The following is a 20,210-nucleotide window of genomic DNA, read 5'->3' as shown; positions in this document are numbered from 1 at the left end:
TACATGTAACATGACCATCACAGTTACCATATCAGAGGTGATTTGAACGCTTTCAGCTCTTGTTCAACGATGACTGAGTGGCATAAATGGACAAATTCAATTTGTCACCTTGTTAATTTGATGAACGTTAAGATGTAAGTTATGTAGATAATGTTAAATGTAAATATATGCCTATGAGCCAATCTGAAGTGTGTATCTTGATCTAACACTTTACTATTAACCATATATGTATTATTTATCTAATTCTGCCTCCATCCCTACAAAAAAAATCCACAGATGCCCCATAAAGATAAATTTTATTATTTATGACAGACTACACTTACCTGAATGTCGACTAATACATTCAGGGTTAAAATAATCAACTATTAATAATGTCACCCCTTTCTATTAAAAGAAAACAATTTAGAAAGAACTTACTTTTTAAAGGAATGACTTTATGTTATACGTGCTTCTTCTTTTACAGTACTACTTCATTTCTTTTAAGATAGATAGATAGATAGATAGACTTTATTTGGCAATAAATCAATGTACATGAAGTGCAAATAATGACAAGAACACATAGTTCGAAATAATGAATGTAAATTTCCGAGAATAACACAAAAAGCATGAACGCTTATTTCGATTGTGGTCCATTGTTATGAGGACAAGATGAAAGTCTTCAAGCAAATGGTATTCTTAGCAATAGGCACCCAAAAACTCAGAGAAAGAGTATTAAAGGGATAGAAATATTAATGCCTGAATAGATATATCCATATATGTATGTATTTATACACGTGTTGAAACACGGCTGAACTTTCTTGAACATACATAGACCTCTTGTGTTCATTCAATCTTGTCCTTAGGTCTTTCCCCGTCAGACCATTATAAAGAATCATTAAATATCATATCAGACAGGGATAGAAAGTTGAAACTGTTAGGCCTCCGTTCATATGAGAAACGGAGGTATTCCACTAAAATATGTTTACATTTAAAATTTCTTGGCATGTGGAGCAGAGAGGAACCTGCTTTTAAGCCCCACTTGCCATCAATTTTTTTTGAGTTAAGTGCGTATGACCTACACGCGGCAAGATAGAATAATATTGGATCTTTTGTCTCTCTGAATATGGCACCAAATGGAGATAGAAGGCCCAACAGATTATAGTTTAAGATTACGGTTTAAATTTACCCAGTGGAGCTCCCACTGCTTTCTAGAGTAACGCCTAATACAATTTTTAATGTCCATGAGTAGGACATTGACTTACAGTATGTCACGTGAGCCGGCCTAGTTGCTGCCTTATCAGTAACATCAGCAAGCTCGTTCCCTTTGATTCCTATATGTAAGGATGTAGCAAGGTCACGCCTAGAAGAACTCGTTTTCTGTAACATTCGTGTCCCATAATTAATTTCTGTATTAATAACTGTCACCCGGCTGGAACTTGCATTATGGAAATATAACATTATTAATGCTTTTATGTCTCTCGTATCAATATGTAAAAATCTTTAAATGTTAGTCGTAGTATTCTGTACGGTTAGAATAGTATTATGTAAACCAAATTATTCACGGTGCTCCTAAATGTGCATTATGTCCTTCTTGCTTAAAGAATTATGTTTTACCAGGAAGACATCGACTTAATTCGCCTGTACTCGTATTTTAATTATAATAACCAAGTCTTGAAAGAGTTAAATTTTATTAAATCCTATCCATTCTCTCACTGACAAGCACCGTCCCCTAATGTAGTAACATACCTCTTCAAGGATACCTAACAAAATTTAACAGTTACCCTCTTCCTATTGGTCAGAATGTAGCAAGGTCACGCCTTGAAGAAATCGTTTTCTATAGAATACGTGTACCATAATCAAATTCTGTATTAATAATTGTCACCCCGCTGGGACATGCCTTATGGAAAGATATCTTTGTTGACAGTTTTATGTTCCACATAACAATATGTAAATATATATAAATGTTTGTAGTAATATTTCTGTATGGTTAGAATTGTAATTTGCAATCCAGATTATTCACTCTGCTCGTAAATATGTATTATACCCTTCTTGCATAAAGAATTCTATTCCGCTGCCAAGACAGCAGCCTTACTCGCCTACACTCGCACTTTACTTCCAATGCACAAGTTCCGAGAGAATTGGAGTTTTCTTAATTCCTTCTCTCACGGGCGACTACCTTCACCAACTGTAGTAACACAACTACAAGAAAAAACTAGCCAGTGTTGAAGTTATTGGACAATAGGGTTTAGAAAAATGTCCCTTGGAGATATTAGTATACTCATACAATCTGTACCACAAATATTTTAATGGTAAGATTGTTAAAAATATAAACTAGAGCATTAAGGACTGCCAGCCTAAACCTTCTGTAGTTCTTGACTCGTCGTAAAATCACTTATCGCATCATTATGCCTACTGATATGTTCTGAAAAATTCCTTTCCTTTGCCGAACAAGTTTTCTTGGCGTCCCAAATTGGGCACATACTGACCACAGGCCTACACCAAGGAGGAAATTGTGGTTGGCATATTTCCTCAACACGAGGAGTTATCAAACCTCCTTATCATTGTTTACAAGTCTAATTTCTAACGATTTTGATTATTTAGGTCGTGTTGGTGCTCTACATGTTGGCTCCTTAACAAATTTAGAATTAGGGCTATTTTTGGATATCAGAAAATTGGTTAAACATTTCAAACCGAGCTCTTCCCTTCAAATAAATTGAGGAAGGATGCCTGAAACAACGTATGAATTATAAGAGACGTTTTATATGCGTCAGTACAGATGCGCAAGGCCATGTTGTGGACTATGTATAATTTTGCCAAAGTTTTGTTGCACGAGCCTCCATATACTTGACATTCATAGTCTATTTTACTTAGACATAAAACCTGATACATCAGTGAAAAAAACTGTTCTGTCTGCTCCCCCAGTTAAAACGTGAACAACTTTAAGGATGCTAGGTCGTTGCTTCACGTTTCCAATCAATTAATTAATTGAAGTGAAAATTGAAACTCAATTTCTTATCGAGAATCATTTTCAAATATTTCACATGATCTTTGTATGGAGGCATGGAGTCGTTTAGGAATAGGGTTGGAATTTCTTCTCTTTTTCTTATTCGACAGAGGCGAACAGCTTTAATTTTCTCTGGAGAGAATTTAAAGCCTTTACTTTTGGCCCAAGTAGTTGTAAAATTTATAGTATCTTGTATCTTCCGATCTGCTTCCAATGCCGATGACCTGGTACAAACTATTGCGTAACCATTGGCATACATAAGCCAAGCCATGTACACCAACTGGGGACTTGCTCTAGTAATCCGTTGATGACAATGTTAAATAGAGTTGGTCTGAGAACACTTCCTTGGGGTATGCCTTCCTCTTGTATAAATGGCGAAGAAAAAGACGAGCCCATTCTAACTTTCAAGTGACGATCTGAAAGGAAATATCTTATGACAAAGAATATGTTACCTCCGACACCCCAATCAGCGAATTGTTTTAGGACTCCACATCGCCAGATAGTGTCATAAGCCTTTTTCAAATCAAAGAAGACTCCTATGGCTTGGTTTTGTACAGCAAATGCATTCTGAATTTCCTGTGTGAGGAATAAAAGAGGGTCTAAAGTGATTCTGTTTTTTCTAAAGACAAATTGTCTATTAGACAAGAGATTTTTTGTCTCTAAAAAACAAAAAAGTCGTGTATTGATCACTCGCTCATATATCTTACAAATACAACTGGTAAGAGCAATAGGTCTGTACCCCTTGAGGAAGACTGTAGTCTTTTCCAGGCTTTAGTACAGTAACAATGACTGAAGTTTTCCATGACTTTGGTGAAGATCCTGAGCGCCAAAATTAATTTAGTATGTTTAAAAGGAATGCTTTGGCACAAGAGGGAAGGTGTGGAATCATAGATTAAAGACTTTCATCTTCACCAAGTGAAGTTGGATTATAGGCTTTTGAGTTTCTGCTAATCGGACGGACAACCGTGGTATTTTCTCTAATATTGCTAAAGTGAAGAGAGAAGTGCAGAGTACTTGAAAAGTTTGCAAAGTGCTGATCAAACACTTCTGACACTTCATGGAATCATTTATTTTTAGGATGGGTAATGAAGATGGTACAAAATTTCCTCTCAATTTACGGATTCTATTCCTTACTAATTTTAGTGGAGAGTCATATATCAATTCACTTATGTATTTGATAAAAGATTCTCTTCTTGCTTCTTTGAATACTAGTTTTTGTTTTGCTAGGTCTCTTCTATAAATTGATTAACTTCTATAGGTAGTTTGCAGTACCTCTTGTAGTAGGCTCTTGTGATTTTCCTACTCAAGTCACAGACATCAGTCCACCAAGAAACAAGCGGACGACGGGGATTGCACTGAGTTCTTGGAATGGACATAGTAGCCCCACAAAGTAAAATGCTCACTAGATATTCGTAAGGTGCGGATGCACTGGGAAAGCCATCAACTGTATGGTAAACTTTAGTAGATTCACTATATGCTTTCCAGTTTCCCTCATCAGCTTTCCATTTAGGTAAGCATGGGGATGAGGAATTTCTAAGAAACTTCATATGAGTAGGCCAGTGATGACTCCCAAGTAAATTTTCATCTACTGGCCACTGATAGTCTAGCCCTAATGATGTAAAACAGATCGTAAGGTCTATAGCAGATTTGGACTTATGGAAAAGATCGATCATACCTAGTTGGGGAACCATCTTTTAACAAAATGACTGTCATTATGGTTGACAAGTTCTTCAATAATATTACCCCAACGACCACATCTACTTTCACCTCATAACCTATGTTTGGTATTAAAATCCCCCATTAGTATAAAAAAGTTAGGGTAGCTGGTCTATGTAAATTGTTTAATTCTAAAAAGCCTAGGATTGCCAGGATTATCCTGCAGTTTACTTTCCAAAGAGGGGTCTAGATAGAACACAGAGCAATCTATCTGAAGAAAATTTGTACTGTTGAAGTTTGTAAAACAGTATTTAGTTGAAGTATTTTATAATTTACTGGCTTTTTTTCCTATGATACCAGTACCACTTTGGGCTTTTAATGCAGACAGGGAGGGAAATCTATGAAAAAAGCAAAGTTATGACCATATTTGGAATATCATTTCACAATTTAGTCTCTTGGAGACTGACGGCAGACGCGTTTTCTTTGAAGGGAGTCCGGATTTGTTCAGAATAAAGATGATCCACATATGTTCCAGTGGATCAGGGACATCTTATTATTTTTGTTTTTATAAGGGCCTCTGATAGGGTTTGGTCTAACAGGTATTGCCTTTTCTTTCTTCGATTTCCGAAAGTGGTTACCGGAAGGAGATGATTTTCCAGAAGGTCTACCAGAATTCCTTCGGCAGCCATCTGTCGTAGATTGAGGAGGAAAGGGAGTTCGGAGCCTCTCGTTCTGCCCGGCCTGCAACTCCATATATTCAGTATTGAGTACCTCTGCAACCAGAGGTATTGAGTTCAGACTCTCCTTGGGTGAGGTCCTTATATCTGGGATAGAGTCTACCTGAAATGCTTCTATATTAGGAGCCTGGACGGTTTCCAATGAAGCCTGAGGAGTTCATAGAGATAGGTTGATGGAGGTCTAAGAGGTGGAAAGTGGAGGAATGGGGGCAAATTTGGGAATGCAATGTCCTTTAGTGGTATTGGAGTAATCAATCAACCATTCCTTTGCCCCTGGTTTCTCTTCAGAAAACCGGCAACAGCTCCCGAGCAGGACCACAAGTCAATTAAGAGATGTAATTGTCTGGAAATTGTTAATGTGGTGTATTGTAGTACGTGTTCTGTATCTTCTGTGTGGTGGTTGCATCTAGGGCAGTTTGAATCTGACCAGGTCTATTCTGTGTTGGTGCCGTTTTGCTTTGTACTAATTACTTTAGCAAACATATAGGGAAAAATAAAAACTCGACCGATGTGTATCCCAAACACTTTATTGGTAACGTTGGGAACATCCTTACAAGAATATACATGTGAGAATATTTGAAGTCCCCCCCTCCCCCGACCGGCGAGTCGCGCTTAACGACCGCCGCACCGTTTAGAAAACTAATATTCATCCTAGGAAACGTAACATAATCTTTATTTACAATGTAGCAAAGAAAACTAAAAATTCAAATATCCTATAGAGTATGTCATTACGGATGAAAACAATAAAAGACTGGCTAAACCACCAGACCTGTTCTCGTAAATACTGTCAGACTGTCTCAACCGTCTGTCTTTAAAAAAAATTCGCCGTACAGCTGGAATAAGAGCAAGGTAGTGCGGGGTGAAAGATTGAGAAACAAGACATGTCGAAAGCCAATGTTCTCTTGGAATACGTGACATCACAGACGTGTTACAAAATACGAAATGGAAAAAAAGTGGTTGCGACGGTTAGCACAACAAATCAAATTTAAAAATTTGAAAAAATAGTTTGCAACGGATCAAACGAATTTGTCATCCCTGGACTGCTTCTGCTACATTGAACTGGATCTGGGTTTGTCTTCGTAAGCTGTGTTTATCCTTCGAGGAAATGGAAATAATTTTACTACAAGAGACGCGACGTCTGGAATTATTGCTTTATTTTATTTTACACGAGAGAGAGAGAGAGAGAGAGAGAGAGAGAGAGAGAGAGAGAGAGAGAGAGAGAGAGAGAGAGAGAGAGAGAGAGAGAGAGAGAGAAACTGTCTCAATATAGTAACATCACTGCCTACCCACGACTCGCTCATCATATCTAGAAAAAACAATCGTGACAACCAACAAAAACGGTAAAGAAAGCTCTCAACCCACATCTTTGGGTAAATGCTGACGTCACCATAGCAGGGGAATGAGAGGAGGGTGGAATGAGAGGAGGAAGGTGGAATGAGTAGAGGGGAGGAGGAGAGAACAGGGAATAGAAGAAAACTACAAATAGCAGAGGGGAGGTGAAGAGGGGATGGATATAGAGTTAATATACAGGGAGGAAGGAATAGTAGGGAGGAGGAGGAGGAGGAGGAGGAAGTAGGAGGAGGAGGAGGGAAGAGGAAGAGGAGGAGGAGGAGGAGGAGAAGGAAGAAAATACGAGGGAAGACAATGGGAATGAAGGAAGGGAGATGGAGAGTCCGTTGCTTATAAGAACATTGTTTTTCAACATGTCTGCCTACTTGCCAAAATCGCTACTTTGTCGTACGCATTTTATACAGCCTTGGAACAGCCAGAATAGAAAACGGAGGCTAAGGAACCTGAAACTTGCAAATCGCTAAAATAGAAGATATATAAAAAATAGAAATAAATAAAAGAAATACTCTCAAAATTCGTATTAATATTTGATGCTTCTTTAACAGGACCAAAAATGAGTATATTAGTCTGAAAATGATGAGCAGGAAAATCTAGCCATAAATGTGACAGACGAAACGTGTGCACAGAATATTATGGCCCAGCCTCTTCTGAAGCTGTTTTATACTTCATAAAGCTTCCACTCAGTTCAAGTATCGCAGACTCTGGGCGTTAGGAGTCTTATATTAGGCAGAATTGCAGTCCTGGATCCATCCCTACTGACCGAGATAATTTAGTGGCAGCCAGAACCAAGTTTATGAATCATGTTGCTATGTCAAAGTACGAGACAAAAAAATCCTCTACATCTTCCCTTTTACAAAGGCAGGTCTATGCTCTGATCGATTTTGAGAACCGTTTCTTATGAGATACATTGGATCAGGCGTTCGGAGTTTCTTGGCAAGCAGACGACGACAGACGACGACGTCGCCGCTGACAAATGTCGACAATATGCTGCGTCGTGGCCTAAACAAAGGAGGAAATTGCATCTTTGCGTGTTGTGCTCTTTGTGTGTCTGTTGGTCTAGAAATGTATTGTCGTCTGTACCTACGTGACCGGATCTAATTTGGTTTCTAATCACTGTTCCCGCCAATAATTTAGAATCGACATTTGTACACGTACGAACTTGATGATCTTGAATGAGGTACATGTCAACTTCAGATCATATTCATATCAATTTGTGTCAAAATTGGAATTATACTTTTGCCTTATTCTTCACTAGTTAATTCTCACCTATAACTCCACCCTCTCGTAAATATAGACGTATGAAACCAATATACCCATCTCTAATGAATGCGCTAAGCAGAAATTTAATATTCAAATAGTTACAGATTTAGATTATATAGAATGAAAACATTTCAAATATCCCTGGCAAACCTGTTTAACGTAGTCATCCAAAGCATAAAAGTGATTAACCCTTCTACTCCAATTTCCGAAAATATCGTTTTCACTAACTCAGGCAACAACACCCTTTACAAAAATTCAGTCTAAAACCTTTTCCTTCGAACGGAATATTCGTTCCAATCCTACTTCTACGCGTTCGACTAAGCAACACAAAGAATTTGTTCGTTTGTTTATTGTTTGTGTGTTTATTTTGCATCCGACCTCGAGGTCTGTAAAGTATCCTATCGGCAAAGGTTGCCGTTATAATCCACTAAATTATTGTCAACCATTGAGACGTACAGCTAACAAATCCTCAATCCCCTTTGACCATCCCACAGTCTCTGTGCGACTTGAACCCCGTCCACAGAAGCATTCACTGTCAGCCGACACAAGCGAGAATATCGTTTTCGGTGACTGACTTGTTCGTGTTTGTATGAAAGCAAAGTCGATAATTCCAACATTAAAATTCTCGCTTGTATCTCCAGACACTACGCTCGTGTGGACAGGGAATTGACATAAGCTTTAATCGTGAAACATCCTCATTTTGGTAGCTTAACACTTCCCCCAAAACGAATAGAAAAAATGTACGTCAGCATCCTAACCAAGGTCGGTCTCCTTACCCGTGCGACATCTGTTTACATGGTACTTGACCTGTGTGACCTAATCCAGTAATACCACCCGTGGCTTATGTACAGATTTCGTTTTTGGTTAACGTCAAATGGTTCTGTCTAGCCGAAGACAACCCAGGGCTAAATGTGACCATGATCTAGAACTGATCGAAATTGATCTGAACTACTCGAAACAGTTCATCCAATCCTGCTTTGGGGCCTCCCAGCGGGATAAAACCGTTAGGCGTTCAGCAAGATCAAAAAATCGTGAAGTGGCTAATAGGCCTCACTGAATCATCACGACATTGGGCAGTGTTATCGAAAACCCGAGAGGTGCCTAGATTACTCCTAGAAGTAAATAAAAACATCACAGGATTCAACTTCAATCCTAGGATTTATTGCTTTAGAAAAATACTAGGATTTACCTATTTTTGTTCAGCATCATGGTATACTTGACTGACTTTGCTCTAATCAATACTAGACTGAATTAATTCGACTGAGTTAAACCTGCACAGTATACCATCATGTCGACAGGATTAGGTATTGAAAGTAGTGGAGGAAATGTCTTATGTTATTATTTTCTTGTTACTATTCTACATGTGTTGACTGCAAATGAGGGCAACTGTATGTGAGCGGGACTGGAACACTTAAAGGTTTTCTTTCCAGTTTCCAGCGAAGGCGTCTAAAAAGGGAAGTGGGGGAGGAGTCGGGAGAGTTTCCTGGAAGCTAATTGGTCCTTTGTGCAGTGCGTCACCATTCAGAACGCGCTATTTGTTTACAAAGTTATACCTATTGCATATGCAGGCGCGATATGCCACCTAGAGATAAAATAAATTCTTCACAACTGAAGTGCTAATGTATTTACACATCTACATTCGAAATACCCTAACTAAAGCTAATCCAGATATTTCAATTTTGTCAATTCTCCAAAAGGATCAATTGCAATTTAGTTTATCTCTGCTTTAGGTGATCGTAATTCACTTGTGATCAAATTGACAGCCATTAAGGTATTGTATCCTTAAAGTTTCTTAATTTTCTTGTGTAGAGTAAACAAATTATTTGTTTGCACTTCTTGAAGAGCTCGAGTCCAGGATCTGCTCGTACTTGGTACTCACTACGCCTAAGCAACCTTACATAACCTTTGATTGTCAAAAAATTTGATGCAGATGTATACCCACATACCTGTACAAATCACCAAATACTTTCTCTACAGTATAGCCTTTGAGGAATAAAAACAATCTACAAAATATTCATTAAAATTGTTTTGGAGAGCTCAACAATTAAAAGAAAGGAAAAAATATATTCATCTACCGGGTTCCCTAGATTCGTACGGACTTTTCTCCAAAAACGGAATTCTCTAAATTATCTACAATTTGGGGAATTTTCCGGACGATCATCGTAAAAGAAAGACAGACATCTAAAACACAAATTAAAAAATAATTTTTTCGAAAGCTTACGCGTTATCTATCGTGCATCCCAGTTACTCTCATCATCATCATCTCACTACATGAGCGAAGGATTTTATCTTAATATCCACCTGGATCGTGTGGAGGGTCAGGCAGCATAACAAATACCGAGGCTGATTTCTGGATCGCGCGGATTAATGGTCAGTTAATTATAAATCTGTCTCCTGGATTGTTAGGCATTTCGTTGGAGTTCGGAATAGCAATGGTCCCCCAGAATCTTGAGAAAGGTTAGCATACGCATCGTCTCCAGAGTTCGGGTTGTCTCGCGTATTTAGTTGCCTAGATATATTTGTCATTTCTGTAGGTTAGGGAGTTCCTTGTCACATATCGCTTTCGGATATCAGAAACGACCAATCACACATCCTGATCTCCAATTGCAGAAAGACGGGTATTCGAAAGAACACAGGAGACGTTAATTTCCTTTGGGTATCTGAAAGTACACAGATTTTTTTTTTTTTTTTTAACCAAACGTACCCCATGTTGCACCTGAGGTCGTCGCGCAAGACTGTAGTATTGGTCCTCACGCCTTTCGTCCCAGGATGATGACAGGCGTGGAGGCGAGAATTAGGGTACGAACGTAGAGGCACGTCGAGCACAGCATCATAACAGTTCTTAGAAAAAACCTTTTACTCTAGAAAGTAACTGTGGCGTTCAACAGAGTAACTGTGGAATATGTGTAGATGACGTGTAGTTCTTTAAGGTAAGCTTGGATTATTTTTTTCGGTTTTATCATATGAAGTAGGTCCAGTGTTCTTTCAAGTTTTACGAAATAGACTAAGTTTGCGGAGTTAGTTCAGATTATTTTTCAAGTTTTTTTTTGTCGAACAGATACGCCGTTTATCTTTTTTTAACGACAGTCACGTATACAAGAACAAAAGCCATGATCATTGTGAAAATCTGCAGCCCCGCGCGGAGTTCTATAGGTCTTCTGACACGTTCCAATACTTGCAAGAATGCTATGTTCATAAATCTAGCGAGCTGTCTAGACCAAATGATCAGTTTAGAATAGTCTGCGTTACCCTCTTGTGATGATCATCTAGACTCTGGCACGAGGCTGTCGACAAAGGATTAACAGAGAAAGACCTGCAGCCTTGGGAACATCTAGGTCTCCATTGGGGACGAGGCGGACACCTTGAGGAGGCGCACGGTTGTCCCTGCCCCAGAAGAACAGCATATGTATCCCAGGATCTACGAGACCCATCCCGCAAGAAGGGGACTCCTTGTGTTCCGTGGTACACAGGCACCGTTCCGACGTAACGATGGGTGTGTCCCAGGGTACACAAACACCTCCCCTAGAGACTTGAGTAGGCTCTGAGCGTGGAAGCAGCGGCGTGGTGGTTGATGTCGACGTATCCCCAATATCAAGCGGCGTAGCTCATAACTGGGTCATCGCCAATCTTGTTGTTGGTGTAGAGGGGCCGCTTGCATCCGCGAAGGATAACCAGACCAATGCGGGCCACTAGGCAGAAGACGGCCGTGCCAAGGAGGGCCACGATGAAGTAGCCGGTTTCGATCGGCACCAGGTCGTATTTCTTGAAGTAGATTCCTACCACGGCGTGCACGATAACTGGGGAGAGACAATGAGAAAGTAGTCACTTGGGAGACTTTACAAAGAAAACTACATCAGAACACGATCATGTTTGATAATTTGTGATCATCACAATCAATAAAATGCAACAGACTGAGCCCTATAAAACTACGACATTCATATTTGTCCCCTTTTCCCTTGAAAAGCGGAACTATATAAGCACTCTCCATTCCTCTAGCACATTTCCCTCTCAGACACACATTAAAAAATATCACTAGCCAATCCACTACAACTATTCCTCATTTCTTCAGACACTTCAAGTTGCCTGGAACAGATGGCCAATATTTGGGCCTAGTCCGATACAAGAATTCTCAAATCCTATCAGATCCCAGGGATACAACTGTGATGGATTTACTCAACATGCCCCAGAATGACCAAGGTTCTAATTATGCTCTTTGTTGTGAACTTATTTTTCAAAATACAGTGTAATTGTTCCATTGAAAGATAAGTCAGCTGAAGATGTAGGTCCCTTAAGGGCAAACTGTTTTGTAAACTTGAAACCTCAAAGATGAAATTACTGGGCGAATGGTCCAAAAGTCAAGAATAAAAATGGCTGAACAAATAAAAGACCTGGAAGATCACCATCGCCATACTACCGCATATCACCCACAAGTTGACGGACCAGTTGAAAGAACCAATAGAAATATTTTATAAACAAGAAAGCCATTTCGATCCCCATCCCTCTCGTATTACTACTCCTCCTCTACCCTCTCCCTCCCTCTCTCTCTCTCTTCCTCTACCCTCTCCCTCCCTCTCTCTCTCTCTTCCTCTACCCTCTCCCTCCCTCTCTCTCTCTTCCTCCCCCCTCTCTCTCTCTCTCTCTCTCTCTCTCTCTCTCCCTCCCCCCCTCTCTCCTTCCCTCTCTCTCTTTCCCTCGTTCTCTCTCTCCCTCCCTTCCTCCCTCCCTCCCTCTACCTCTCCCTCTCTCCTTCTCTCCCTCCCTCTCTCCCCCTCTCTCCCTCTCTCCCTCCCTCCCTCCCTCTCCCTCCCAAGCCCCTCCTCCTCCACACTGAAAAATCGAAACCCTGAATGCCACGAGGGGACCTTCCTTGATCACACCTCGACGCGCCTCACCTGCGTAAGGCGTGACGGTGTAACGGACGAAACGGTCAAGAACGGTGTTTTCGAGGATAAACCAGAGGATCATGATGGCCGACAGGGTGCCTAGGACCACGTAGGACACCGTCTGCATATCCAATCCGGCTTCGTATCTGCGAAAAAAGAAAGAAAGAAAGGAATTATGAGGAGGAGGAAAGAGAGCCTCGACTTTGTATCTAAAAATAAGATAAAATAAAATAAAACAAAATAAATAAAAAGTAGGAGGAGGAAAGTGAGGTATATTAGGAGAGAGGCTAACTACTGTAGGACTACCAATGGCATGAATGAAATAGCTTGAAAGCAGCCAGAATAAACAAGTAAAAGTCCCATCCGGTGCTGAAAGGACTACGTGAACGAGGCTACAAACCTTGTTACACCGATGCAGTTGCAACAGAGACGAATAAAAAAAAAAAATTTCTTATCCCCAATCCCTCTCGTTCCACTTTCTCTTCCTCCTCCTCCTCCTCTCTCTTTGACCAATGCAAGACGTGATCCACGCAAGTTGCAATCCAATAATGCAATCCGTCTCGAGCGCGTGTTTCTACTTCCCCCAGTCATTAAGGAAATTGGTCCGGCTGCTTGAAGCCGCACGCTCACATAGCAACATCTGCAGTTTTCAATTTGGTGGGTCCAGAAGCACGGGGGTCTTCATCAGAACCTCAGTTTGGCGAAGACCTTAACCTATGTTGTGCAGATGCGGAGGTTCTGAGTTCGGCGAAGAGTCCAAATCCACGAAGTCTGAATCACATTCAAAAGTCTGAAGACTCCCAGATCGGGAAATACGAATCCTCGAAGGCGGCAACGTTTCCGTGTAGAGATGAGACTGTTGATAGAATCTGAAAGCGGAGCCTGTTGTGGTCTACACCTGAAGAGGTCAATGGTTTGAATGACTTGTCAATCGGTCAAGAGTCCGGCAGTTCACCTCAGTTTCTTTCTTCGTCGCTTGATAAACTCGCATGTGGATTAGCAGCGACCGCAAGGAGGTCGATCTAATACATCACGTCATTCAATGGGTTGGAAGGAGGCGACCACGATCGTGCTTGACCAAGGTTTCTTTCACCTTAGATTTGCGGCTTCCTCTCCTTCCTTCCTTCCTTCCTCCTTCCTTCCTTCCTCAGATACTTCGTCCCTTCCTTATTTTCTTTCCTCCCTTCGTCCCTTCCTCTCTTCATCCCTTCCTCTATGCGTCCCTCCTTCTTTCCTTCCTTTCTTCCTTCCTTCCTCTACCTTTATTTTTATCACGATTTTACCTCCTTAGTCATGATTAAGGATTCTTATGAAACCTATCATATCATATCCATAAACGAAAGCTTTAAAGATAGCTGACGACTATATGGCAAGTTAGTGAAGTGGTTTTCAAATTATTTTATTACTGATATTCAGCAAGATCAATCAAAAAGGCAATTAAAAACACGTACACACACGTGGGTTTCCAAAATGGAATTGAATTTGACTAAATCAATCAATTTGTGATTTCAAATATTAACACTCACTTAACAATTGTGTATTAGTTCCATCTTTCTACACGATATTGGACCTATGCATGTAGAGCTTATGTCCTTATGACAAAATCCCCACCACACAGACATATCAACCCCCAGCTCCCTCTCCCCGTCCTTCTGGGTTCTGCTGTATTCATTCTCAGTTGTTTATTTTCGTCTATGTACTTGTTAACGCTCGAATGAGCGAAAAGTTGTACAAATAAGAAACTCGTCCTCACATAGTGGTGCTTCTACTGACGTATACAGAAAACTCGTGGTAATTAGCGATGTACCTGGCCATTTCCTTCTGTGTTGAGTTGGCTTCCAGATGATTAAGAAACAATACAAGATAGGATGCGTTAGAAAATAGGTTGACAGTCCCCTGCCTAAGAGCAACGACCTTACCTTGAAGGACATGCCTTTACCAGAGGCAATGCCGAGATTGAGGAGAGCAGCGACGGTGGTTAGAAAATAGGTTGACAGCCCCTGCTTAAGAGCAACGACCTTACCTTGAAAGATATGCCTTTACCTGAGGGCAATGCCGAGATTGAGGAGAGCAGCGACGGTGGTCCAGGCTGTGTAAAGGGCCAGGCCATTGTGCCACAGGATTCGCAGCATCCAGAGGTCGACCTTAGCGTGGCGCGCCATCCAGGGTCCGTGCACGTAGACACTGTGAGAGGAAAAACAGGATGACGCTACCGTCGGCCAAAGCTCTGTTGTGGTGTGCGTGCATGCTAATATACGTTTGTCACATATTGTACTTGTTAGTAGATTGGGAAATAAATGCTTTCACATTTTATATATAATTTCTATGAAATTTATATACTTTCAGTTATTAGGATTATGTTATTTTTGTACAAAATATGTAAAAACTAGTGAGACAACGCGCGTCTCTGAATTTTCCCGCCAACCCAAAGTGGAGTCAGTCTCGATTCCGCTCACGGAGCGTACGCACGTTTGTTCTGTGGTTCTAAATCATATATACATAATAGTTTCGATTTTGTATCATTTAGCCACCCCAATACGACCCGATTAAGTCCCATCACTTGAATAAAATCGTCTGATATGAACATAACCTCAATCTTCAAAGTATATAGTTTATATGCTGATTTTTTGTTTGATCATGTACACGGTAGTGTTCTTGATTATTCATGAACTTTACATCGAGAGGAATATCCAAACCAGGGAAGAAAATGTCACGTTGTTACGGAAAAAGGTCACGTTCCTATTAATGCTAAAAGTCCTCAGAAAAGACAAAGAGCAAGCGAGGAACATCGAGAAGAGCGACATTCTTGCCAAAGACAGTTAACATTACCTGTGGACTTGCAGGTCCAAAAAAGTAAACGAACTTACAGATGAAAAAGAAAAGGATAAAACACGACATGATGAACAAAGACACAAAACGACGACGATTGTACTAAGCGCGACCTACTTTCTATGTAGCCAGCCAAGGGCGATCCAGTTGGAGAGGGCGATGGCCCACAGGAAGGCAGACGAGTAGATTATGAGCTGGTGGTCCCACAAGAAAACCCAAGTGATGTTGCATAGGAGGTTGAAGGTGTAAATGGCCACGGGCCACGGAGTCAACACAGGGGGGCTCATGAAGGCAGCGCCAACAGCGTTGCGCCGGCACAGAAGAATCAAGGCTGGAAAAAAAACACACAAAAATATTTACAACTTTGGTCGAGGGTTTTGGGCACAAAATAGCGGTTCTTCATCTCTCCCTCTCTCTATTCCATGCAATGCTGTAGGAACAATCATCCCCTTCATAGAGTCTTCTCTTCGTATACACCCCCGGATTCCTATTTCCCATTGTACTTTTCACCCCAACACATTTTTATACATATGTATACATATACATGTACATACAAGTATATGCATACATATGATATATAAATATATATTTACCTCCATCTAGGGTGTTGGCTACATGTTAATGTACAGTAAAATCTTGCTCAGCAGCATATAGCTGCTACTTTAGGGACTGTTTAGGGCGCCCCTACGGACCAGTGTCACACATTATTTTGCTGTGATTGAGAAATGATGCTAGTTTATTGTAGTCCGTTATGCTGCTCCCTTCTTAATACAGTCCTGTACCACTTTCTTGAATATATATTTACATTTTCGCCTTTGCCCCCTGTGGTTGGGGGAAGAAAGAATACTGCCATCGAGTTCCCGCTCGGGTCGTAAAAGGCAACTCCAACGGGACAGAGGATGGGACTAGGCATCCTACTCTCAGTAACCGTAAGTCATATGCGTGTGTGTGTGTGTGTGTGTGTGTGTGTCTGTCTGTCTGTGTGTCTGTGTGTGATGATAATAATATACGGTTTGTTGGGTATAGCAGCATTACTGCTGAAAATAAACAGCCTACAGAATTATAAAACCATGACAGTGCAAAGATGTTGTTACAGACATAAAAAAAACAGTAAGCTACTGAACAGCTGTGTTTTGTGTTTGTTTGTGTGTGTGTGTGTGTGTGTGTGTGTGTGTGTGCGTGTGTGTGTGTGTGTGTGTGTTAGCGCGCAATTGCTAAACCTTCGACCACGTACCATAGACATGAGCCATGAAGAGCCACACGTAGATGACGCTCCATATGATGAAAGTGTATCCTGCCGGGGTGACATCAATCTCGTACTTGGCCGAGAGGTTCCCCACACTGTTCATGAAGATGCCTGTCGCGAGAAAAGAACATTCTAGATTATCTCTTAAATACGAAGAAGCGTGGGTTAGAAAAACAACAACTGTAGTTTAAGGAAGCACAATGAGGTCCAAGTAATTTCTCTAAAGCCAAGGAGCGTTTCGTTAAAAAATGTATTTCGAGGGCATAAAGCGGTCTAGAATATTTCTTCAAGGCGAAGGAGCATAGGCAAGTAAATAAATGGATTACGGGGGTACAAAGCGTTCTAGATTATTTCCAAAGCAGCGTAGGTGAAGGTAGATAAAAGTCCAAGATATGAAAGAATAGCTCTTAGGATAAAAATAAATAAACTAAGTAGAATTAGAGCTATCAATATTACTACGAATCCTACAATGTCTTTAAAGGTAAAACGCAAAAGAATGATATTCGTAAGGTAAGAAACATAAGAATGTAGGAGACTGCAATAGACCATAGGGCCTATACTAAGCAGTTCCGTAAAAAGGGAGATGAAAATGTGTCTGGATACACAAAATCGATTAATTTGCATTGTGGGAGAGACGAGGAGTGAGAATGATGGTGTGAGAGAGAGAGATGGTAAAATAACGAGGCGAGAAGGCGAGGGGACATCAAGAGGGAAAAATGACGTGAGGGGACTGAAGTGAGGGTGAAAGAGGGGATGAGAGTTCAGTGAAAGACCGGTGTCAGACTATCCGGCGCTGCTGCTGCGGCTTGTTGTTGACTATAGCAAAGTCCTCCTTTCGAGTCATTGGACTCGAAAGGTTATGATGGTGTCTTAACCAGGGGAGAGATGGTGGTCGTTATATCAAGTTCTGACTATCGCCAGGTGATTCTATTAAGCTACTGTAATTCAACTTGCAAACGTAATCTGGCCGCATCCCTCACCACCGCATAGTGTGACACCGGCGATTGGGGAATAGTGTGAGACCTGAGTGAGGCAAGACACGCGTATCGTTTCCACGGTGGGGGAAGGTCTACAGCCCTGTCAGAAAGGTCTACACTTCTGTGAGAATTCAAATCATTAACACACATATACAAACATACACACATTATATATATATATATATATATATATATATATATATACATACATACATTAGTCCTCACTCCCGGTCCTCGCTCCCGTCCCGCGACTTACTGACCCGCAAGCGGTCACATGGGCCACGATCGCGTCCCCAATCACGTGACTCGACCCAGAGCTTTCTTGAAACTCACAGCTGGACAAAACCTCCTTGAAGAAACACGTGCAGCTCACCAACCTAAGACGATCCCTGTGAGGCCCACAAGGATGACTAACCTGCACCTCGGCCAACCATGTGACATAAACATTGGATCCATTGAGTCACCGGCGTCAGAATGTTTTGCCTCAGCCTTCCCACACGCATCACCACGCCAATTAAGAGCCCGTGTATATAAGAGCTGAACAGACGGTGAAGATGCAGATGCGTGAGCCTGTTTCGATGTTCTTGCTATCTCACCTCCTACCCCGATCCCCCGTATACAGATCGCCTAGAGACACGACTTGAAACACAGTCGTCACCTCCCTCGATGTCTCGTCCCCTCCCCCTTTTTCACGCCCTTAACGCGATCGCCCCGCCCCCCACACACACAACTGGCGCCCAACATTCATTTCTAAATAAAACCAGCTCTCCATCAGAGTTTGCCCTCAACCAGCCTAACATTTAGCTGCCCAACGTTGGGGCAGCAGGACAATACCAGCCTAACATTTTGGCTGCCCAACGTGGGGCAGGACTATTACCACCCTAAGCATTTTGGCGCCCAATATGAGACAAGACCACCAGCCTAACACACACACACACACCTCACACAATCATATATAACTATATATATAAATATATATACTATATAGAATAACATATATTATATATACATATATATTATATACATAAAATATATATATATAAATAATATATATATATATATATATAATATATATATATATAATCCTGAAGTGATTTCTTGAAGGTCGAGGGAAAAAAATGTATGGGGACACAGTGGAAACGCAACTAAAAGGTCAAGGTCAGATAAAATGATATGGTTAAGGGGGAGGGAGGGGCATAACAAGTAACTATATTCCCGATGGCTATTAAAGTTATCCTTCTGTACAGCATATACCTTTCCAGGTTCTGAAAACTACAAGACAACTAAAATAGCCGCGACAAAGTGTATTAAATAAATCAATGTGAAATGATAAAGGCAAAACAAAATTGTGTTATATATGGAATAAAGCGTGCACCAATATTTTTCTATGAAAAATATTGATATAGCAATGCAATAATAATCGAGCGATGTGGAGGAGGGGGCCACGCCAACGCACAAGACCACGTGCACCGCACAAAACCACCTACACACACGACACCCACACACACACACACACAAGCACACAGTGGCCCAATGGTTGAGTATCCGCCGCCATTAGCGTGCGGTCCGGGGTTTCGAATTCTGCCCAGGCCTGAATAACTTCAGTATCGCGCTGCGCTGCGACTCGATGCTCCAACTCTCGTGGGCGGGGAGTTTTGTGTGTGTGTGTGGTGTGTGTGTGTGCTTTAAATGTTGTGTGTGGTATGTGTGTTGTGTTGTGTGTGTGTGTAGTGCGTGCGCGTGTAAAGGTTACAACATTACCCATACATCGGTCATATACGAGCTTTGAGTCTCTCTTTCCAGGAGGGAAAGTTAGCTATCAATCACGAGTCAAACACGTGATCCAAGACCATGGGTGAATGACACTCACGCCTCAACTACAACTTCCAGGCAAGCACACACGCGCATACGCATCACATACGTACAAAATGCCATGCACCCCAAAATGTTCCTAACAAAGCTTGTAATCTATGCGCACCGTGCTGCGGATCAAGCAAAATGTACTGACACAACTGGCATTGTCATGTACCACTAGGAGAAAAGGCGCTAAATAATCGAGCAAAAGTTGTGTCATATCGAGGTCGATGAGCCGAGGGTCAGGGAAACCCAGATGACGTGAAAAAAAAACTCGTTATCAAAGTTGAATAAAAATATTCCAGTTTCAGAGATTCTCACCTTCTAAAACTCTATAACGTTTGTAATATACCATACAATTTTCTCTATTCGAAACCGCTACAAAACGAAAAACTTCCAATGTTCAATTAATTAATCAATAATGAACGATAAATA

At 41.1% G+C, this 20,210-nt stretch overlaps 1 protein-coding gene across 1 annotated transcript; it reads right to left on the bottom strand.

Annotated features, from left to right (window-relative positions):
* Positions 1-6,553: 6,553 nt before the first annotated feature.
* Positions 6,554-17,051, bottom strand: LOC143025419 (uncharacterized). Its single transcript, XM_076185078.1, has 5 exons — positions 16,933-17,051; positions 15,816-16,029; positions 14,913-15,053; positions 12,879-13,015; positions 6,554-11,783 (listed from the first exon to the last, which is right to left on the bottom strand). The coding sequence occupies exons 1-5, from the start codon at positions 17,045-17,047 to the stop codon at positions 11,578-11,580; spliced, it is 813 nt and encodes a 270-aa protein (XP_076041193.1). The 5' UTR covers positions 17,048-17,051; the 3' UTR covers positions 6,554-11,577.
* Between the last annotated feature and the right edge of the window lie 3,159 nt (positions 17,052-20,210).

This window comes from Oratosquilla oratoria, chromosome 5 (genome assembly GCF_046742065.1).
Source record: "Oratosquilla oratoria isolate Oo_2021 chromosome 5, ASM4674206v1, whole genome shotgun sequence".
NCBI lineage: Eukaryota > Metazoa > Arthropoda > Malacostraca > Stomatopoda > Squillidae > Oratosquilla > Oratosquilla oratoria.
This window is presented reverse-complemented; position numbering and strand designations above follow the sequence as displayed.